This window comes from Episyrphus balteatus, chromosome 3 (assembly GCF_945859705.1).
Source record: "Episyrphus balteatus chromosome 3, idEpiBalt1.1, whole genome shotgun sequence".
In the NCBI taxonomy this organism is placed as follows: Eukaryota; Metazoa; Arthropoda; class Insecta; order Diptera; family Syrphidae; genus Episyrphus; species Episyrphus balteatus.
This window is the reverse complement of record NC_079136.1, coordinates 26,329,719-26,354,287: the sequence shown is the minus strand read 5'-3', so window position 1 is coordinate 26,354,287 and position 24,569 is coordinate 26,329,719. Positions and strand designations below refer to the sequence as shown.

The 24,569-nt window shown below is 29.0% G+C and overlaps 1 protein-coding gene across 2 annotated transcripts in view; it reads left to right on the top strand.

Annotated features, from left to right (window-relative positions):
* The window catches only part of LOC129916163 (guanylate cyclase soluble subunit beta-1), a 156,219-nt gene that overhangs the window by 71,140 nt on the left and 60,510 nt on the right, over nt 1-24,569 (top strand). For both annotated transcript variants that reach the window (XM_055995969.1, XM_055995971.1), the window contains exons 3-10: nt 7,416-7,516; nt 13,382-13,500; nt 13,574-13,723; nt 13,801-14,245; nt 17,331-17,597; nt 17,769-17,880; nt 18,032-18,191; nt 22,887-22,969. In XM_055995969.1, the coding sequence (XP_055851944.1) occupies nt 7,416-7,516; nt 13,382-13,500; nt 13,574-13,723; nt 13,801-14,245; nt 17,331-17,597; nt 17,769-17,880; nt 18,032-18,191; nt 22,887-22,969 (1,437 nt within the window). The remainder of the gene's footprint in view (nt 1-7,415; nt 7,517-13,381; nt 13,501-13,573; nt 13,724-13,800; nt 14,246-17,330; nt 17,598-17,768; nt 17,881-18,031; nt 18,192-22,886; nt 22,970-24,569) is intronic.

The window sequence follows — 24,569 nt, the reverse complement described above, 5'->3', positions numbered from 1 at the left end:
CATCAATGTGCTGTGCTTTACAGCCGTATGTTGCTTTAATCTTAAACAAAAAACACTTTACATCCTTTTTCACTTTTGCACACAAACACCGCAAACTTCTAGGACACAAAATGTAATTACAATAAATTTTCGTCTTTAATTCTTTCGCGTCAGTAAAATGTTTGCCTCTTTCTTTGCCAGGCGGCAAAAAACAATCCCACACCCTTAAATCAAATTTATTATTGCTTCCGTCGAATCACGCCATTCTAACAGCATTTATGTACTATTTAGGTATGTGTGGCGGTAGCGAAACATATTATATTCAAAGGATCTGGAAACAAACTCCATGTGTTAAATTACCGATTTTTGTCGGTTTTTGTGTTGTAGATATAGACAAGATACCTTCCTACAGTATTTTGTGTTGGTCGTGTAAATTTTGGAGATAAGCGAATTCGAGCCGGTGTAAATGAGGTTTGTTCTCCTTTTATGAAAAAAAAAACTGTATCCTTTTCACCACACCTATTATTATATTTGAGGAAGACTGAAAAAACAATGGCTTATAGTCAAAGGAGTAATGTTGTAGGGGAAGAAGTAAAATTTATCTTGACTGAATTGAGTTATCGAGTGTTTATTAGGAGTATTAGGAAAATCTATCTTTTAAACTAAGATATACTCGTCATGATGACCAATAATTCAATCTCTTTATTAAATTTTAGTTAAATACTCTGCAACCCATATAGTTGTTCACTTTTAGAAGCAAGCACTCAACGGTTTATCAATTACCGAACGTCATAAAAAAAATTCTTGAAGAGAATACCTTTTGAGATGTAGGGGAAGTTGGGGCAAGACAACCCACTTGAAAACCAATAAAAAACATCTTTTAAATAGAATAAAGTTTTTATTCATGAAGTTTAATGTTTTTTGCTAAACTCTCATTATTATAAAAATAAATTGCACGACTGGGGTCGCACGTACTTGCTCTTATGCTTAAAGTAACTATAATGTTAAAGCTTTTTATTCAAGAAATTTAAAATTTGATATTTTGAAGAAATTTCATAAGTAGTATAAAAAAATTAAATCTGTTTTTATAATTAATAAAACACCGTTTTAAAATATCTTAAAAAAAAAACAAATATGTCATTTTATTTCTCGTATAAAAAGGTATTTTTAGAAAAAAAAATTTGAAAATTGTAGGAGCCGTTTTTTAAAAAAATAATTTTTTATATATAAAATTTTTTTAACATTTTTCAAAAAAAAAGTTGGTATGCCATTTTGAAGAAATAATTAATTTACATATAAAAACTAAATTTCAAAATTTTTCATTGATCCGTTTTCAAAAAATTGATTTTTCAAAAAAAAATTTTGAAATATTTTTTAAAAAACCAAAAATGCGTTTTTTGAAAATTTTCTAAAATTTTAATATTATCTTTACTTACACACTTTTGTATAAAAATTTTCATTTAAATCGGGTTAATTTTGTACGAGATATTCAGAAACGAAAAAAAACGTTCTATGACAGGTACCGTTAATAACGGTACAAAAAATATTTTTTTTTATTTAAAAAGTTGGCCCTTATGTGTAATACTACACACAAAAATTTTAATCAAAATCGTTAGAGCCGTTTTTGAAAAAAATTACCTTTTCTATTTCCGTTATATGGCAGGTACCGTTAGTTTTGGTCATAAAAAAAAAATTTCAATTTCCCCTCTAGGGAATCACCAAAAACTGCTAACTACCAAGTTTGAAGAAAATCACTTCACTCGTTTAGGCTGCAGCTCCAGATAGAGACAGACACACAGACAGACAGACAGACAGACAGACAGACAGACAGAATTGCCGGACCCACTTTTTTCACATTCTCCATCATCGTAATGTCATGTAAAATTGTTATCTCGAGTTCGATTTTTTTTACGAATCCTAAACTTGCCCTATAGTACCTATATCGCAAGTAAAAAATAAAAAATACTGAACAAAAGATAATACGTTTTGAAAAAACATTAAACAAAAAACCGTCTTGCCCTATCAAATTTTGTTGGTAGAAAGACCGTTTCTATTTTTTTAAACGCAGTATTGTTTGACGCCTGTCGCTTAGCTTTTTGGAAGATTTAACGGTGAACTTCTTTTTTCACTTTGTTTAAGCTACCAGAGCTTTCAATTTCGCCCATGGGCGGTCTTGTCCCAGTCATATCATATTTGATGTTCTGTATTATTTTATTTTTTATTTATCTTTATGATTCCTTCTTTCGCAGAAAATACTTTTAAATATTTACTTTCTATTATACAAAAAGGAAAAGTTAAAAATTTTAATTATTTCAGTGTCAAAAATACAACTGACTTTTCACATGAACGATAACAATTTGATGAAAAATCACAAAATTTACCGTAACTCTACGGGGACTTAACAGAAATTGCTAAAACTTACAGACGTGATCGATCGTACCAAAGGGCACTTATCTTATATTTCAAGTGTTGTACGAAAACCATCTTGCCCCCATAGGCGATCTTGCCCCCACTTCCCCTATTTCAAGTTTTTGATTGAGTACCGCGTTAGAAACGAAAACGAGTATTCAGATTTTTAAGAACTAAAGTGACTGGGGTGTCACAAGGTAGTGCGTCAAATTTTATTCCCATTATTTACACGAGATATACATGCAGGTATCTTAAATATAAAACACCTTTGAAACTACTTTAGCTTACTTTTTCAAGGTACTTGAAGTAGGGAAATCGATTAACGAATGTAACAGCAAATCGCCATACCATGACAGCCATGACATCCAACGTCTACAAGAAGTGACAAGCCATCGTTGTCCAAATCAACTTATATGAAACAACCACACCAAAGAACAAAGTTTTTTAAATTTTATTTTGGTACAGATGATTTTTTCGTAATTTCCAAGGTTGTTTTATTTTTTGTTGTTTTTTTAATATCTCACCTAGAACTTGTAGCTCCCATAAAAGTTTCAATAATAATCATTTTTATAAAAAAAAAAAAAAACAAAATCGACTTCTATGGTTCAAAACTGGGATTTATGGTTTTTCTCATAGTTTCTATAGGCTGAACTAAACGAAATTGACCACACTGCAGGCACCAGCACCGATACAAAAAGAATTTTCAAAATTGGTTCACTCAGTCCAAAGTTATGAGGTAACAAACATAAAAAAAAACCGACGAAATGAATACCTCCTCCTTTTTGGAAGTCGGTAAAAAAGAGGAGGTTATCAATTCGTCTGTATTTTGTTTTATAACTTTGGACTGGGTGAACCAATTTTGATAATTCTTTTTGTATTGTGCCTCCAGTGTGGTCCCATTTCATTTTCATCCATTTCTAGCAAAAGCAGTGGGTTTTGTTTTTATAAAAAGGATTACGTATAACAAATCTACATTTTTAGTTTTTTTTTTCAATAAAAATCGTGTAGTCGAAATATGGTGTTACCGTTTATTGCGAAAACTGGGCTATTTGTTATTTACGTTTATTTCGTTGAAGTCTGAACCAATCTTATTTAAACCTTACAAATAGATATTTCTCATCATGCATTTGTTTATTAAAATAAAAAAAACAAAAAAAAAAAAACAAATTAACAAAATAAAAAAAAAAAATTTTAACATACCTAAATTTGTTTATAATTTTTTTCTAATATCCGCTAATAACACTATTTAACTAATCGTTTATTAATGTACTTTGAATTATAGGAGCAGAGGAGCAAGTAAATGCGAATCAGTAATTCATTTTATTTCTTTATTTTGTGCTTTATTCCCTGAGGTTGGTATTTGAAGAATCCACTACTGATGATGCTTTACCAAAAATTTTTCATGCCTCAATATATAGTCTAAGAGCCAGCGACCTAAAGTTTGCAGGTAATTGCTTAGTATTCACCCCTATGAAATATGTTTAAGGACATCCCCAGGCATGTTACTGCAAAAGAAAAAATCTCGTGAGACGTGGCAAAAACAGTCTGCCAAGCACTTGAATGTGAAAAAAATTTTAAATTAAGAACTCGACCTTAAATCAAAAAAAAAATATTTAAAGAGAACGGCAACACTTACAAAACTAAACGATACCTTTTTTTAAAGGTAAAAAGGTATACTACTTTTTGGTTTTTATATAAATGTTTTTTGATGAATAGTTTTTGAAACAAAAAATTTCAAACTCAAAATTTTGAAAAAAAATTCAAAAAAAGTTCAAACAGTTTTTTTTTTCATAAAATTTACCCAATCAAGTATTATTTTTTTTTTGTTTTAATTTCTCTTATATATTTTGAGTCAAACACCGAAAACCACTGATACAGGTACATTATAATCTACAAGTTTACAACATAATTTATTTAAAGTTTTTTTTAGGTACTTTAAAATTTTCTTACTATATATTTTCTTTGGTTTTCCTTGTTTCAGATGAATATGGTACGGATGATTCAATAAATGATGACTTTGCATCAGATATAGAATAAATCATCTTTTTTAATACTTTTATAAACATACATAGCTACTTGCATTTGTTTTGTTTTTTGTTTCTGCCTTCTTTTAATTGCATAAAACTTGTCCTTTTTAATAAAATATTTTATTGTATTTGATGAATTTTTCAATATGTACCTTGTTCTCGATATATTGCAATTTTTATATGAATATCCAGGAGCTTGTTAAAAATTTTGGCATTTCCATAACGTTAGAGGGATTAGATATTGATTAAGGTAAGTTTTGTAACGCTATTGATACATGCCAATAATAAATATGAAGACTTTAACTGGATTAGGGTACAAAATATTTACATTGTGGAATGACAAGTGTACTTAAGACTTTCTTTCCCTTTAAATGGAATGGCCTGTGCTAAAAAAAGCCAAAAGTCAAAAAACAATTCAGAAAAAATCCCTGAGAATACTGATCCCGAACAAAAAAACACAGTTTTCGATATTTTTAGTTTTTTTTTTCAAAAAGTAAAAGAGATTTTGACTTCTAGTTTTCGGTGTTTGACTCAAAATATATAAGTGAAATAAGAATTGGAAAAAAAGTTAGTACTTAATTGGGTAGATTTTTTGGAATAAAAACTGTTTGAACTGTTTTTGAATTTTTTTTCAAAATTTTGTGTTTGAAATTTTTTGTTTCAAAAACTATTCATCAAAAAACATTTATATAAAAACCAGAAAGTGGTATACCTTTTTCCTTTAAAAAAAGGTATCGTTTAGTTTTGAAAGTGTTGCCGTTCTCTTTAAATATTTTTTTTTTTGATTTAAGGTAGAGTTCTTAATTTAAAATTTTTTTCACATTCAAGTGCTTGGCAGACCGTTTTTGCCACGGCTGACTAGACTTTTTTTTTGCAGTTACATGCCTGGGGATGTCCTTAAACATATTTCATATGACTTAATACACAACCAAAAAAGTAAAAAAACTAAAAAAAATTAATTTAAAAAAATTTTTTTTTTTGTTTGTTTTGACTGTTTTGGTAAGGAAATTTTTTTATAAATTTTTAAAAAACATTATTATTATAGGAAATTTAATTCTCTACAAAATTTGTTAAGAACAATATCTCAAAATTATGCTTTGTTTACGAGATATATTGAAAAAACCAAAAAGGGGGCTTTTGCACCCCTATCTCCAGTTCCCACCCTCTCATTTAATAGCACTCCGCGGTTTTATCTTTTTTATAACCCATTGAACGATTCCTGCAATAAAACCCGTGAACATCTTACTTCCTTTCTGAAAGACATAATTAATAGCCGTAATTTTGGCGTTGGTGAAAAAATAGAAGGTTTGGTAATTTTCAGTTTTCTCGAAAAGTAAAAGAGATTTTGACTTCTAGTTTTCGGTGTTTGACTCAAAATATATAAGAGAAATTAAAACAAAAAAAAAATAATACTTGATTGGGTAAATTTTATGAAAAAAAAAACTGTTTGAACTTTTTTTGAATTTTTTTTCAAAATTTTGAGTTTGAAATTTTTTGTTTCAAAAACTATTCATCAAAAAACATTTATATAAAAACCAAAAAGTAGTATACCTTTTTACCTTTAAAAAAAGGTATCGTTTAGTTTTGTAAGTGTTGCCGTTCTCTTTAAATATTTTTTTTTTGATTTAAGGTCGAGTTCTTAATTTAAAATTTTTTTCACATTCAAGTGCTTGGCAGACTGTTTTTGCCACGTCTCACGAGATTTTTTCTTTTGCAGTAACATGCCTGGGGATGTCCTTAAACATATTTCATAGGGGTGAATACTAAGCAATTACCTGCAAACTTTAGGTCGCTGGCTCTCGGTCTAATAGTGTTTCCTTGGCCTTTTGCATTTGTTATCAAATCAAAAGGTGAGTTTTAAAAAAGCTTTTCAAGTAGTTGCATTCATTCAGATCCCATATTTGTGATTTATTAGAATATTACAGAATCAAAAAGCTTATGAAATTAGTGATCACATTCACTTCACATCACTAAATTTAATGCTAATTTTTGCGCAACAAATTTTATTTTACAAAGTTACAATTTCTAGATAGTAAAAAATTAAAAAAATTCAACTTTTTTGAAAATTTTGATAAAAAATGACTGTTTTTAGCTACAAAATTAATTTTTGAGCAACAAATTAGCATTTAATTAGCTACAATTTTGGGCATCAAAAAATATTAATTTTCCTACTTTCATCCGCTAACTTTAGTCTTTTTTAGTATAATTTCAAATATCAAAGAAACTGTTGAGGCTACAAAAACCAAGTTTATGGAATTGAAAAGCATTTAAAAAGCTACTTATTTTATCGGACAATTCAATAATTCAAAAACTATGCGAGCTACAAATTTTTTGATTTACGCAAAAAATTAGCATTTAGTTAGCTACAATTAATGAAATTAATTTTTTTTTGATTCCGCCACAAAGTGTCCGCCTAAGTAAGGGACGTTAGAAAATTATAATATCACTCCCGCTGAATACAAGAACTAATCGTTCGTAACATACTTTATAATTTGCTCACTTGTAAGACGCTTCTTCAGACATGTATGTACCTAATTCTTCAAATTATAATAAGCAGTTTTGAAGTTATGAAGAAAAATTCTGAAGAGTGATATAAGCAAAAGTTCGATTTCACCCCTGAATTTTGATTAGGAATGATATTGACGTCATTCGACAAAAATTTTTAGAAGAATGGAATTTTTTGGAAAGTTAACCTTTGGTAGAAACTTGAGATACCACTACGAGTATTCCAAAACATTTCCAACGTGTTATTAATTAAATGGTAAAAACAAAAAATTGAAATTGAAACAAAACAACCTTAGCAACTTCGAACACAACCTGGTATTATATTAGAATTCAAAACATATGAAACTCTACTTCCCAAACTATCAATGGACATGAAATTTTCTCCTGCCTTTGTATCTTGTTTACCTAATTTAATACGAAATCTGATATAATTTTTTAGACAAAACAAAATACCAACTCAAATTCATTTGTTTTCTTTTCTTGTCTCTTTTACAGGAACAAAGCCATGGTGAGCATGGAAGGTCAATTTTTGGTCCGACAAATTTATGACGATGAAATAACCTATAATATAATTGGAGCTGCTGTAGAAATTCTAAGTAAGTACTGTTCGTCTTCTTATTGTTACAAAAAAAAAAAAAAAAAACAAGTAATAGTGACACATCAGCTCAGTTTTCTTCCCCAAAAAAAGACTGTCTTTTCTGGGTATGAATTGAATTTAGAAGAAAACTTTTTCAAACACATTGAAAGTGGTGGTGAACAAGAGCAGGAAGAAGTTTCCTCTTCAATTATCCATTTTGCTACTAAAAATTTAACTATTTTATAGTTGACTTAGACTTTTAAGTTGGGTGCGATGTGCAGTTAGAAAAGTTTCAATTTTATAGCTTTTGTCTGAGAATATATAGAGTCGAAGTGGAAGGCGAATTTTCCACGAAAATTATTCAATTAATATTAGATTTAAGAAACTTTAGACTTTTTTTTTGTGTGTTTTCCTGAGAAATTTAATACGATGACGACGAGTAGCGGAAACATTTTTGTTGACAGATGAGAATGATAAAATAAATTGTATTTGGTTTTTTATTTCATTTAATTTGGCTTCGTGCTTTGGAGTTGTATTGCTTCTGGTTTTAAGTTTCTCAATTTTTTTAAGTTAATTGAATAGATTTGAAAAAAAAAAAAAACATTTCACTACAGAGAATGATCCTTGACTTTAAATGAAAAAAGACTATACTTTCAGTCTTGTAATTCAATTATATGTCAGCCTAACAGATGAGCTCTTACAAACAAAAACGTGCCACCATTTATAAAACAAAAAAAGGAAATTTGTGAAAAACCCAGCAAAATAACAAAAAGTTAATAAATATAAAATAACCGAATAAGGTATTCAAGGATTCAGAGAATCAGCTAAATCGTTGAAAGATTTTTCTCATATACAAACTTCTAGGAATTTGGAAATTTGTTTTTATATGTTTTTATTGTTTGAACTGATTTATTCAATTTATTGAATATTTCGTGGAACTACCTACGAGTACCTACCTCTTGTTTGTAAATATTTGCTTAGCTTAGTCAAATTATGAGTATTTTCATGAAAGATAAAAGACTTTTGTTCATCATAAAAAGGAAAAGAAAAACAAAAAGAAAATAACAAAAGTAAGACATTAGAAAAGAAAGAAAATAATTTACTTTTCTTGGCACAACATTTGATAATAATTCATGAACTTTATGAGGAGAATTCCCAAAAAAATCAAGTTTACCTATTTTTCAATTTTAATGAATATAATGTTGCCCAAGTTCGACTTTAGCCTTTTTTCAATTTAAAATAATGAAAACATAAAAAAAATATCAAAGCAAAAAACACCCCTGCATAATGTAGGAGTAGGTTAAGTTGATTTTCCTTGCTATGGGTTAAGTTATCGGAAGAAAAATAATCAAATTAAAAACTATTTTTTTTTTATTTTATCTCCGAAACTTTTATTTCGTGGTTTTAAAAAAAAACGAACATTACGATGATGGAGAAGACAAAAAAGTTGCTTTCGTCATTCCGTACGCTGCGTCGCACACTGGGGCAGCTCCATAGAGATCAGTGCGCTAAAGGTATTTTGTAGAAGAGTTCAAAACAATCATTTTTTACTATGGAAGGGGGGTCTATCTCCCGCCGTTTAGGCGGGAGGGACAATTTTCTAAAATATGACAAAAAATAAAAAAATTATTAAAAAACAACGGCAACACTTACAGTTATGAACGATACCTTTTTCAAAAGCCAGAATTATACACTTAATTCTAATTTTTAAATCAAATTATTTAAATTAATTGTTCTCTAAATAATCAACTATAAAGTAAAAATTTGGGAAAAAAAATAAAAAAAAAAAACACATTCAATGCTATTTTTACCAAGACTGTGAATTTAAATATGAAATTAATCGATGAAATAAACTGCCTCAGTTAATTTCTTATCAAATTCTGAAAACCATATGCTTCTATGACTCTTCTTTTATTGTGCCCAAGCAGGGGGGTTGCAAGGGGATAGCATGCGGGACAAAGAGGGTGCCAAAAAGGGAGTTAAGTTAAAAAGGTGTTAATATTAGCGAAAATAGCCAAGAAAATTAAAATCTGATACAAAGGTAACTCTCTTATTTTCAATTTTCTCGGAAACTAGAAGGCATTGAAGCAAATGGTTTTCAGTATTTGATACAAAATTAAATAAGGCAGTTTATTTCATCGATTAATTTCATATTTAAAGTCACAGTCTTGATTAAAATAGTATTCAATTTGTTTTTTCAAATTTTTTTTCACAAATTTTGACTTTGAAATCGATTATTTCAAAAACAATTGATTGAAATAACTTGATTTTAAAACTCAAATTAAGCGTACAGTTTCTGCTTTTGAAAAAGGTATCATTTATACCTGTAAGTGTTGCCGTTGTTTTTTAATATTTTTTTTTTATTTTTCGTCATATTTTAGAAAATTGCCCCTCCCACCTAAACGGGGGGAGATAGACCCCCTCCCATAATAAAATATAATTGTATTGAACTCTTCTACAAAATACTGTTATCAATTCTTTTCCCCTAAGTTATCGTAATCGTGCCTTTTTTTCCTGTGTAAACACGCAAGTTTATGTTTAAGCAACTTTGTCTTTTCTTAGTAAAAATTAAATTTAAGCTCATTTTTACTATTTTACATAACTATTAAACACAAAAAGTAACTTTAGACTCTTCAAAATAATTTATCGCACAAAACCACTACTTTTGCCCCACTGTGCGTCGCGTCGGTCGACTTTTGTGTAGATAAGAAGACCCGTTTTAAAAAAACGTCCCGTTTCTGCTTGAGCCTCGTAAGTACATTTTTTTAAAAGATTTAATTTTCTGCCAAACATTGCTCTAAAACTTACAGAAAGAACAGATACAAAGGTTTAAGTGTAGAAACAACTAAATCAATATGTCATAAATATAACTTGATTTCCCTTTGTTCAATTCATATTTTTAACTTTGAGAAAAATGTATATTTATTTTAAGAACTGAACAAAATTTGCTATGTAGATATGTGGTTCATTCAGATACGAGACGGTATGTAATATGCATATATGTATCTATCATACAAAGTTTTCGAGGTATTGTAAGTTTCTCTAAAACGGATCTAACAATTTGTAACAAAACTGCCTTTTTAGTTTTTCTCAAAAAATTCGGAGAACGGAAATATGGCGTTGCCTTTTTTTTTTTTGCTAAAATTGACATTTTTTTTAAGTTAATATCAAATTTTGTTAATATCAAAGTAAAAACCGATTTTATTCAAAATTTAATATTTAAGTAAAAAAGTTGTGAAAAAAAAATAAAAATTTTAAAATAAAAGACTTAATTTTCTGCCTTCTATTTTTTTTTTTTATTTTGGTTCTGAAAACTTGAACAATTGTGAATTTTATTTTTGCGCGGGCAACCGTTTAAAATTAAGACTTACAAATTAAATAAAAGAAAATTGTCAAAAAAATGTAAAATTAGAAAAAATATTAAAAAATATTTTAACCGAGTTTTTGAAGAGAGGTAAAATGCAATGATCAATTAAAAAAATATGACTTAAAATAAACACAAAATCGAAAACAACAATAGTAACGTACCCTCTTAAGACTTTAAGTACCCCTAACTTTATAAATGTGGCTATTCTTTAAGAAAGGATTCGCCTAAGAGGTTAGTAAGTGAGTTTCACGAACTTGCTTTTTATGTAAAAGTTTTCTGTATGTACCAGTACCTACAGGTAAAATAGGAATTTAAAAAAATTCTATACTCTCATGAATCTTTGGAAAATAAATCAAATGACACATGTCTAAAGGTATTTTGTATGCTGAATTTAATGAAATAAAAATGAAGTAAAAACGATTGCTCTAAAAAAAAGTTATTGCCGATTAACAACAAGGACGTATAAAAGGATCCGTAAAATTCCTTTCTGGGGAAAGGGTGTTTTTTTTTTTAAAGGTTGAGCTATGATTGAGGGAAGGTGAATAAGTTTCCCTTGTTATAAGAGCTAAGAATCTAAAGAGTTTACCAAAGTATATTGAGTGAAAGGGTGTTTTTTTTTTTAAGAAATGATGAAATTTATTATTAAAAACCACAAAAACTGGGGCAAAAATGGTACCCCAATGGAAATTGATAGAAATGTTTTATTTATAATAAATATATAATATTTATTTATAAACCAAGAATATGAGCAGTCTATACAGATGTTTTAGGTGAAAGGGTGTTTTTTTTTTGGAAATTAGGAAAATCCGCGGTAGGCCCGATAAAATCAAGAAGTTCGCTTAAGAAATATAATAAAAATGTTGTCTTTAACATGGGAATTACGAATAAAGTAAGTCTATACATTTTTTTCATATGAAAGGGTGTTTTTTTTAGGTGTAGAGAAAATGTGGTTATTGAAAAAAGAAAGTAAAAATAGTGGTACCCTACTGAAATTCAGCAATTATGTTAATTTTGAGATTAGAAACACGAATCTAAAGTGTCTATAAGAATATCATGGTTGAAAGGGTGTTTTTTTGAGTGAAAACAAAAATGATGGGCCACCCTAATGAAATTTGGTAAAAACGTTGCATTTGGTAAGCAAGAATAAAAATAAAATTTAGGTGAAAGGTTTAAAAAAAAAAAAACGTAAAATTATTCAATTTTTTTCAAATTGTCATCGAAACAAAAAATAAGCGAACTTTTTGCCAAGTTTTTTTATTTGTTGATTTTTTGTGACAAAAATTGATTGATTGACTTTTCTGATTTATTTTTAGTTGTAACATTAAAAGGTCAATAAAATAATATATCTTACAAAAAAGTTCGTTTTTGATCCATGGAGCATTGGAAAAAAAGGAGATTTTTGAAGCCAACACAAAAATTGTGCATTTCTAATATGCGGAGATATGTGCTCTTCGAAATTGCACATTCAAGTTTTGTTTAAGCTTATTTTAAAAATTGGTTCAATATAATATGTATGTACATTAGGGCGTTCATTTTTTAGGTTTTTTTTCGAAAATCAAGGTTCTTAAGTGGAAAAACTGTTTCTTAATAATAAAAAAAAAGAATTCCCAAATTTTTAATAAAACATGCTTGGTTTAATGAATCCGAAAAAACATACATGTCCTGACTAAGCCCCTAGTCCTAGAAAAATGGTTTATACCTTTTTGAAAAGGGTGTTCAATATAGAATAGAACCTCATCAAATTTTTTCACATTTAGGCTATATCTAAAAAAAAATGGCCTAATAAGTCAACATATACCTATATTTCAAATTAGAAAAAACTTTAACACTCTTGGGGCGCCATCTAGCGTCAAAATAAAAATCTGAAAAAATTAGGGGATTTTGTTTTATTATTTAGAAACAGTTTTTTCCACTTAGGAACTTGATTCAAAAACAACCAACGCCCTAATGTACATACTTATTATTAATTTGACACGAAATCCTTGAAAATAAAAGCTTTTCTTATTTGTAGATATTCCTTAATCCCTTAATCCGCAAGGGTTTCAAAATAAAGATGCCCAACTGTCAAACGGATAGAAAAATGTCCTTCATTATTCATTACAAAAAAAAAAACAATATCTTATATCCAACAATTCAACTCGACTAAATGCAAATTACAATCTCTTTCCAACTCAAAAATTCTCATAGCCATAATCTTTGTCATAAATAAATTCTCTCTCCTTGTTTCTCTGACGATATTATTTGTGTTGGCCCTAAAGGCCACTTAAAAATTCAAATGGCAATTCATTGGAGGATATAACTTACATAGTACCTAGATTTTCTTTTTTTTTCTATATGCTCCACACGAATGGGCAAAATCCCATTATATCGTGTAGGAGTCAAAGTCAAAGACTACCATTTTACTATAACAAAGAATAGCAAAGGACATTACCCAAACAAAAAAAAGGATGTCAACTACATAAAACTATGCAAATGTCATTTCTCTAGAATATAACACGACAACCATTTCCGTTACAGATATACCAGCCGATGATATTCTCGAGCTATTTGGCAAGACCTTTTTTGAATTTTGCCAAGATTCAGGATATGATAAGATCCTTCAGGTTCTGGGAGCTACGCCAAGAGATTTTTTACAAGTGAGTTATTTTTTTCTTTTTTCTGCCTTTCAAGTACAAATAAATTGATGACCATTTATTTTCTAATTTATAGAATTTGGATGCCTTACATGATCACTTGGGAACACTTTATCCAGGTATGCGAGCGCCCTCTTTCCGGTGTACGGAAAAAGATGGAACTCTTCGACTTCATTATTATTCGGAACGACCTGGTTTAGAACACATTGTTATTGGAATCGTAAAGGTTCGTATTTCTATTGACAGGACTTTATGCGTTTTCTTTTAATAATAACAATATCCTGTTTTGTTTACTCCTTGCAGGCAGTTGCATCGAAACTCCATGGTGTTGAGGTTGAAATTGAAATTGTCAAGCGGAAGGGTGATCCAATCGATGAGGATGAAGAAAAATTAAACACAACTCCTGCCCAGTTAGAGCAAACAGACCTGAGCAACGTCAACGAACGAACAAGTCCACCTACTCCCCCGTTAACTCCTGGGCCCTCAGTGTGCTCAAATGACCATCACCAGAACCAAAATATCTGCAGCAGAGAGCCATCAGATGAGGCGGATGTGGCCAGGCATAATCAATACCCTCAGTATCAGCAGCAGCAATCGTCGACGTTGACTGGAACTAGGAATAAATCGAATCATGAAATCATGTCAAATGGTGCATCATGTCCTTTGTCGTCGTCCTCCGCCTACAACACTAGCTCCGACGATAGTGCAGCTAGTAGCTGCAATCTTAATTCAATTTGTACAAATCAAGGTGTGTATGTATGTATGTAGTATTTCTGTGCGTTCAGGAGAATGTGTGTTTGCATTGTTTTAATTTATTTGAGCCCCTTCATCGATATGTGGTGTAATCGGAAGCAAGATAAATGAATTGAAATCTTGTGTTAGATCCTCTGAGAGATTGTAGACTTGATAGTTTGTGTTTGGAATCAACTTGAATTTATTGTGGTCAAGTGTATTGTACGAGAAAAGATAGGTAAAGAAGGATCTGGGAGATGGAATGTCTCGGTAATAGATGAGGATTGAGGTTTTTCTATCTCATTATTTGATTGCCATTTCTAGTCAAGTGTGAAATAATTGATGTTCACTATGTTGTTCTGTGTGTGGTTTAAATTCATAAAATAAATTTCCTTTCCTTTTTTAATGATGGTATCCATCCCCAGATATGACAAAATAGATGTTATGGCGAATTCACAACTTTTGAAATATGCTTTCCCAATGTATACTTTGGCTGGGTTGCACAATAGGTTCCTTTGTCCAGAATTTATTGAAGGTGGGTCATATCCTCTGATATCTCTTTATTTAATGCAGTCAATCAGAATTTTCTATTGAATTTCTGTTGTGGTCTACATTCTGTCTGAGAATTGCATGCTATCCTCAATTACCAGTAATTTTGCTTTGTTGTTCTATAGGTAAAATAGTCACTCATTTTTGGTCGAAAAATCAATTTCGTTCAGTAAAAAAAGTTGAATTGAGCTGGTACTTAAAAGTGTTATGACCTTGACGACGTTAATTTTTTTAATGAGACAAATTTTTTTTTACATTCGAAAAGTGGTTTTCTAAAAGAACATGACAAAACAAATTCGCTGATACAGAATGCATTTCCGACGTTTTTTTTTTTGTTCTTCCCCGATGGCATAATCACTACAAAGGCCTTGTATACCTAATGAATTTAATATAGAGTTTCGTCAGCCAGTTTCTTAAAAGCCGAATCATTTTCAAGTTCCAATTATATCTACTATTTATGTTCTTTTGCTTCAAGTTCCAACGAAAATAGAGATTGAACCAAACAAAATTTTTAAATTTTTGTATTGCTGATTCCCAATTTAAAATTTCACTGGCACGTAACTATTTGGAAATACTTGACTATTAACAGGTCAAATATGCAGTTTTTGGATACTTTTTATGTCAAATTACATCCCCAATAGTTTTATTTTAACTGCAAAACTATTTATCTTCTCTAGAAGCCATATTTTATCGTCTAAAATATATTTATTTATTAAATGCTAATTTTTTGCGCAAACCAAAAATTTGTACCTCTCATGGTTTTTGAGTTATTGAATTTTCCGCCAAAATAAGTTTGACATTAGCGGACATAATCTGAAATGATTAAAAACAATAGGTTTGGCTGACCTCCAAATTTGGCATTTTTTTTCTTTTAAATTCCACAACAGTTTTTCTTTTATAGCTTCAACAGTTTTTTTGCTATTCAAAATTCCACTGAAATAAGACTGCAGTTAGCAGACGAAACTAGAAAAATTATTATTTTTTTGATGTCCAAAATTTTAGCTAATTATGTAAATGCTTATTTGAGCAAAAATTCATTTTGCAGCTCCATCTAGTAGTTTTTTATTTCAAATTTTAGAAGTGCACTTCCGGATTTTCAAAAAAAATTTTTTTTTTTCGTTGGCCAGTAATTGAAACTTTTCATTCAAAAAAAAGTTTTGATGCAAATCCCAATTTGTAACTCCAACACTTTTAAAAATATTCAAAATATTTTTGGTTAACATAAAAAATGATGTTGAGTCTTATTTTAGCGGAATCTTGAATAACAAGAAAACTGATCGAGCTGCAAAATGGAGGTTTTGGCCTTTCATCTAGGTTACTACAAATTTCTGCGAAAAAAAAACTGAATTTCGCATTTTTTTCAAATCTGAAAGCTTTGTTTTGAGCTAACTTTTACAAAACCACAACAAGAATGTGGAATTATTGTGCTTTGGGTTCCATTTTTTATTTCCACTCTTATCCAATTTTCTTAAACTTTCACGGTGGAAATTGATTTACGGATGGCAACGTTGAATTATGTTTTTACTAAAATCAAACCAAATTTACTTATGGTTATCAAGGTGTTAATAAAACCCTTACCTTGCAAACTACGGTTGGAATCCTGTTTATTAAAAATAAGTTTGCCATTTCCCCTTGGTTGAAGTCATTTTTCAATTGTTGATGCTAACTTATGTGAGATCTTTGTTTGAAACTTTCTCCTCCATCAGGATTGGGTTTAATTAAGGAAACATAGTCTATGTCGCTGCTCAAACAATTTCGTTATATACAGCAGGATACATGGTCTTCTTCATTTTACTAAGTGTATTTTTAGCCAGAAAAGAGATTAAAATGCACTTATCAAGATGATGCTCTTCTTAGATCCTATCTCCTTAAATTAATAAGATTTCTAATAGAAATAAATAGAATCTGCTTAAACTTTGTTACAATCAAAATTAATTTCACTTTAATACTAGGTAATTTTCTTCTAAAAAAAAATATAGAATGAAATGATTTCTCGTTAATTGTATGTGCTATGTGCTTTCTTATTGAAATTAAACGATTAGAGATAAAAGGATTTTAAAAGGATTCATTGATTTCAATTTAGTTTGGCATACATTTTGCACCGTATGTGCTTTGTTTAGGTTCAAGAAATCAAAAAGATTTGTCTGCTAATTAAAGTCTTCTTGGCAAAACAAAAATCATGCAGAAATCCATTTAATTAAATACAGATTTCACTTCTTTTAAGCACACAGTTATCAGGCTATTTAACGTGACCGTCCCAAGCCCTTTGCCACCAACCTGATAGACACTTTGACAGTTATTATTTTCACACTACTTCAGACCTATTTTTATACACGAAGAAAATAATGAGATCTTGGCCATTCATATTTATAGTTATTTTGATGCAAATTTTGTATTTTAACTTAAAAAAGAGGCTTGGAACTGTCTTATTTTCAAATTTTAATAGAAAAAAACTAAATCACTGTACAAAAAATTCCAAATTTATTAAGTGACGCTTTGAAATAATTTTATTATTTTTACAAATTTAATTTTTTTTATTTTCATTCATGTAGACCAACAAAAAACATGCCCAGTCCTAAGCAATAGAAAATCTAGTGATTCCCTGCAATCGACAAAAGCTGACAGCCTTGATGATGCAGCCAAAAAGCAAAGCAAAACGGACCGTTTACGTTTGCTAAAAAATAAAAGTGATGACATCGAAAGATACGATCACGTTCAATTTCTCATTCGAGAAGTAGCAACTGGTGGCTCCAAATCAACCCAATCTCAAGCCATCGATGAGAAAGAACCTCCCGATGACATGGAATTTCTTTGTGAAGGTAAAATTAATAATTGTCGTATATTTTTTTTCTCTATCTTCATGTGCATCTAAATCACGAACAGATACTTAGAAAATTGAATCATAATGTGTATATACGACTTGTCGTATGTATGGAATCCTCTATATATTAAAGGTTTCTCTAGAATGTCCTTCATATGATTTCTTGCAGCACCACTCATCTCACCTTCGACGTTTTGTAAGGTTTTCCCCTTTCATCTGATGTTCGATAGGCAAATGAAAATAGTTCAAGCTGGCAAATCTGTGTCAAGGGTCATTCCAAGGTGAGTTAATATTGCATATATCTATATAACTACTATGGAATTCATCGTATAAGAGGTGAAATTCGTTCAAGTTTCTAATGATTATTATCTTTTATTTTACCCCCAACCAACCTCCCACATATATAACCTTATTCTCTATATATCTCTTCAGAGTTGCTGCCGAGAGTTGTTCTCTACTCGAAGTCCTCGAAGCCATTCGACCGCACTTGCAACTTACGTTCGAGAACGTGCTTGCACACATCAATACAATTTACGTGATGCAGACGAGGCAAGGTGCCATGGGCAAACACGAACGCTACCTAAGACTGAAAGTGAGTATTAATCCCATGAGTAGGTTTTAGTACATAAAATAATAATATGTAGGAGTTGGTATACATATATTAAAAATTCTATAGACTGAAGTCAAAAATTTAGGTTAAATTTTTAATAAGAAGATTACTTGTTTGTGTGCATCTTATTAAAGGGTCATTTCGTTCATTATTGCCTAGCTAGAATTAATTTGCATTGGAAAGTGAAGTGACATTGCAATCAATATCTATTTTGAATAGATTAAAAGCAATGCAATTTTTGCAATGTTTGATTTTAAATAAAAATTTTTTTCTTTGAGGCAAAAATTTGTGTTAATCGATTTTGTAAGAACTTTAAAATAACTACAAAACTCAGAAAATTCAATATTCCGAAAGTCTTAAGTCGAAAATTTTAACACTTTGAAGAAAGATCGTTGTCCTGAAAACCAAAAGCTTTTACAAATATATCGACACCAATTATTAATTTTGTGCAAAAAACTGAGTCGCATATACTTGCTCTCATATATTGCTTGGTTCCCTTGATTTTTTTAATAAAAAAAAATATTTATTGCAACTAAAAAAAATTGCATAAAAAAAAGAAAATATTTAGTTACTGCAAATGAAAAAATATTTGCATAAAAAAAATATTTGTTGCAACTGAAAATGTTTTGCATTAAAAAAAATGTTATTGCAACTGAAAAATATTTGCAATGAAGGTAAAATTTGAATTGCAATTGAAAAAATTTGTCCTTAAAAAAATAAAAAATTTATTGCAAATAAAAAATTTGTGCATTAAATAATTTTGTTTTTATTTTTGAACCTAATGTGAGGTCAAATAATCAAAATTGTATGAAATTCGACGAATGTTATAAAAAAAAAAACATTTAATGCAAACATTTTGCAATTCGTTTTTTTTTTCAATGCAGAAAATTTTTTATTTGCAACAACATTTTTTTAATGCAAAATGTTTTTAGTTGCAATAAATATATCTTTTAATGCAAACATTTTTCAGTTGCAGTACAATTTTTTCAATGCAAATTTTTTTCAGTTGCAATAAATATTTTGTTTTCAGTCCAAATTTTTTGTATTTGTAATAAATATTTATTTTTTTTTAATTTATAATGGAAAACAAATGCATTAAAAATGCGATTAAAAGGTGCTAAATGGTTCGTTTAACTTATAAGTAAAATTTCATTTCATTATTTTAAGCCTAGGTGCCTCCGGATTGTGGTTTAATTTTTGAAAAAGCAGAATTTTTGCCTAAAAACCACACATGCCTAAAAACTACACATTTCTTATGCAAGCTAATTCAGGAGGATGTGCCGAAAAGCTTAAGCGTGTAAGTTGGTTCGGGACAAGAAAAAGATAGTATGGGAGGGGGTTTATATTCGTCCCCGTTTAGTCAGGAGGGGCAATATTCTACAAAAAAATGATTAAATTAGGAAAAAATATTGTTAAAAGTCAACGATTATACCTACAACAACATGCTATATCTTTTTGTTAAGCCCAAAATCTCTTTTTCATTTTTGCTTTCAAATAAAAATGTTTTATAGTTTTGAAAAAAAAAATTTTAATTTGCGAACGAATTTTTTTTTAATTTTATGTGTTTAAGAACTATTAAAGTTTGCAAAATTAAATGCTTTAATTTGTTTTTAAGCAAAAACGAGAAATTTTACATAATTTTTAATGATATGTTAATTTATTTATTTATTTATTTATTTATTCAACTACAGACTAAGTGTCTAAGTTGTTCAAAATAGTGACAATAATTATATTTTACAAAATTTAAGAAATTATAATTAACAATTCAATAGTTTTTTCTTTAAAATATTTTTTGATAAATTAAAATCAATGCTTTGATAGTATTTATTAAAGTCCATGCACATAATATTAAGAGGCTCATTAATTCCATAGTTAACTATGGCTGAAGTCGTATAAAAAAACGAAGGGTTGCGAGTAGGTATGTCTTGGGCGAGTGTTGATGTTCAGCAAACTGAGGATATTAGGTGAATTGATTGATCCGGATATAAGTTGGTATATAAAAAGAACATTGGAAACTTCTCTCCGTTTCTTGAGTGTCGATAGTCCAAGAAGCTTTAAGCGATTTTCATAAGGCGGAAGATTTAGATTTGGGTCCTAAGGGAGATGTCGAAGAGCAAATAGTAAAATAGATTAATTAGTGAGTTAGTGAGTAAATCAGCTACTGTTTTTGCGATTTTTGAAAACCTTTGATTCTATTCGAAAAATAAAAACAATACAAATACTTATTTGTGTAATTTTTACTTGCGATATAGGTACTATATATCAAGTTATGTATTCGTACAAAAAAAAAAAGTTGAGATAACATTTTTCCATGACATTACGATGGTAGACAATGCCAAAAAAGTGGGTCCCGGAAGTCCGTCTGTCTGTCTGTCTGTCTGTCTGTCAGTCTGTCAGTCTGTCTGTCTGTCTGTATAAGGAGCTACAGCCCAAACGGTTGGACCGATTAATGTCAAACTTGGTATGTAGCGTTATTTGGCGACTCTCCAGAGGGGTTTTTGGAATTAATTTTTTTGGACCAAAAATAACGGTACTTGTCATATACCGATTTTAGGAAAATTGAAATATCTCGAAAACGGCTCCAACGATTTTGTTTAAAAAATTCAAATGTTAGTTTTAAGCTAAGGTCTATCTTTCAATGAAAAAAATTTTTTTTGAAAATCATTATTAACGGTACCTGCCATAGAACCGTTTTTTTCAAATCCGATTATCTCCGAAACTGCTAATTCGATTTCAACGAAACTTTTTGTGAAGAAGCATTTATATAATTTAAATATAAGCCAAAAATAAAATTAAAAAAAAAAATATTTTTGGATTTTTAAAAAAATTTTGAAAATTTTTTTTTGAAAAATCAAATTTTCGAAAACCAGACATTGAATTTTTTTGAAATTTTGTTTTTAGATGTTGATTAGTGATTTCTACAAAATGGCATACCAATTTTATTTTTAAACTTTTTTTCCAAAAAATTATTTATAAAAAATTAGTTTTTTAAAAAACGGCTCTAACGATTTTGAAAATTTTTTTTCTAAAAATGCATGTTAATATATCAATCAAAACTGCATACTTGTTTTGGAGGGCAATTTAATTTCAGATTTTATTTAATTTAAAAAAAAAACGAATTTTATTTTTTTTTTCAAATTTCTATATAAAAAGTCTTAAAAATTTAAGCAACTTTAACTCTAAGAGCAAGTTCGTGCGACCCCAGTCGTGCATTTTATTTTTTTTGTTTTGCGAATAAAATTTAACTTTAGAATTCAAAAATGAGTAGCAACTGAGTATTAGAAAACACACGACTGAAGCCACAGTGATTCGACACCTTAGACTTTTTTTCAGTTTTCAAAATTAAGGGTATAAGGATATATTCTATAGCTTCATTCTGATGGATCACTTTTAAAATTTCCCAGAAGTAAGATAATTGCCGATGATGATTGATGTAGAATTCACAAAAATTATGTTCTCCACGTATAAGAAATTTTATATTAAGCAATTTCCATTGTTAAAACATGAACATTTTTTATATAGGAATGGAAAGAGTTGTTTTATTGTTATTTAAAAGCACTAAAGACAACAGCCTATAAAACTGATTCGATAGGGGATGTGCTTAAATTTTATTCGATTTTTTTTTGCCTTTTGAATGGAAATAAAGTTGTTTCCAAAATAGGACACTAACACACACACAAATACGCATTGATTTTCAGACTTTCTTTAACATCAATCTAGAAAAAGAAAAGGATTATTCACTTTTTATCTTTGTAGCCGTTGGCTAGGATTTGGCATCTTTATTATAAGCTGAAACAATAATACAAAAAAAAAATCCATTGGGTTCTCTCTCTCATTTCAAGAATAATATATGAGGTTTAGGTTTGGGTATATACAAGGAAAAGGAATCAAAGAAATTGAAGAGTGTTATCACGTATTTTTAAAATGATATCGTTGTATGGAAGTTTGATGTAGATTTTGTGTTAACCATTTATGTTCTTTGGTTTTTTTTGGATTTGTGCTTATTTTTGAGGTTTCATTTTGGGGTATTTTTCTATAGAAATTCTGAAGAAAATCCCAAAAAAAGGAAAGTCAGAGTTACAGTGGCTCATTAGATTTTATGGAATCGATTTTATTGGCAGACCTCTAGGGAAATGTGTGTGTGTGGGTTATAAATGTGAATATAGTGATATACACATACGATTTGATCTGATTTAAGTTTTTGTAGTACCAGTTAAAAGCTAATAAATGAGGGTTTGTTTATTGCAAAGAAACTCTTTGTTAAGGTGGCAAGCAAAAGACGAAAATTTATGTTTCTATTCTTCTTACAGTTTTTTGATAAGTCGAATATAACTTTTTTTTCAAATGACAATATCTCCTCATTTGTGTTTTGAAAACCAAATTTGAGTAGTGGGGTCATTCGAGTTTATTAGTTTTAAACTGCTGAACACAAGTGTTATCAAAAAAGCTATTTATATCCCTAACTGGACAAAAGTAGTAAATATTTTATTAAAATTTGTGTCCTCTCTGACACCAAAATACATAAATAACAAATTTAGTTTGACTCTTTTTTTTATTTTCTTTGTTTTTTTATATTTTTTTATTAATACAAAATCGTGAAAAATTCTTCTGCAATCATATCATAAAATTTATTGCTTTCAAAGTTTTTATATATTTTGTGTAATTTTTTTATTGCAGGGCCAAATGATGTACATTCCAGAATCGGACCGAATCCTGTTTCAATGTTATCCCAGTGTAATGAACCTTGACGATTTAACGAAGTAAGTGTGTGTATGTTTTTTGTTTTAATAAAAAAAAAAAAACATAAATAAAAGAAATAATAATTTTTCTAAAATTTTTATGAACAAATCCATTAAGATTGCTATCATGTCTTGCTATAAAATTCTAAAACAGATTGAACAATGCTTAGAAGACTCTAGAGAGCGTACACAGTGAATAAAGTGTTTCTCGTGGGAACAATTTTGTATTACTTTTACTGCTGGCTATATAGAGTGCTTTTACGCACATACAAAATGAATGTTTTCATGTCGTGATAGTTTTTATCATGATAAATCATTATTTCATACACATCATGAGTTTATTGTACCGCAAAAGTGTGTCAATGATAACGTATGAATATGTGGTTCTATAACACACAATGTCTAAATGTGGGTGTTATTTACTGGTAGGTATATGAAAATGGTTAGAATTATAGAGTATCAAATGGTTACTTTTCTGAGAAGACGCATTTTTGCACATAAACATGAAGCCGTTGAAGAAACATTAGGGTAAAGAAGAAGAAGATTGGTTTATAATACAAATTCTACATATAGTAGAGTAACTAAAGCAAATTATTAGGGAACCCGGCCGAACAGCTCTGATTTTGACGATTTTTTTTTCAAACGTAGGTAATTAAAAATACTTTAAAGTCTATATTTTAAAAATTGCCGGTGTTGCCGTATTGTTTTTTAAAATTCAAATTAAATTTTTTTTTAACAAAACCATTTTTTTTGCTTAAATTTCATAAAACAAATGATAGCAAAAGATTCTCTATTTAATTTAAGGAAAATATATAAAAGACAGTAAGGGACAATCTAACATCGTTTAAGCGATAAATGCAATTTTCTAACATTCTGACCTCAAACACAAAAAAAATATTTTGAAAACAACGGCAACACCTACAATATTTTAAAATACATTTTTAAAAAGCCAGAAGCTCATTCTTATCTCTTAAATTTAAATCCACTAAATTTAATCAAGACTTTTTGAAAAAAATGGTCCTCAAACTCAGAATTAAAAAAAAAAATGTTATTAGAAAAATTTAAAATGACTTTTTTCCAAACTTTTTCTAATAAAATATGAATTTATTTAAAAAAAGTTTTTGGCCATAAATATTATCAGTTGAATTTCGAAGTAAAAAAGGTAAAATATATCACACTTTTGAAAAAAAAAAATGAAAAATTACTTCAATTTCAATGGTTTTTTTTATTAAAACTGAATTTTTGCATTGAAATAATTAATTTTCTCAAAGACTGTGGTAAATAGGAAATTTAAATTTTTGCTATTTAACTTTTAACAGTAAGGGTTATCAAATGAATAAAAAATAATTTTATGTTTAGATAATGAACTTTTAAAAAAAAATAAGTTACATTTTTTTCAAAACTTTTATTAAAAAAAGTTCTTTGAAAATGAAATACTTTTTGATTTTTTTCATAAACCGTAATACATATTGACATTTCCTTTTATAATTTGAAATCATAATAAATGCGGCCAAAAAAATTTGAAAATTAATACATTTTATATTACGACCAAGTTTAAAAAACGACATCTTAAAATTTTTTCAATAATTTTTTTTTTTTTTCAAAAATCTGAGTTCAATTA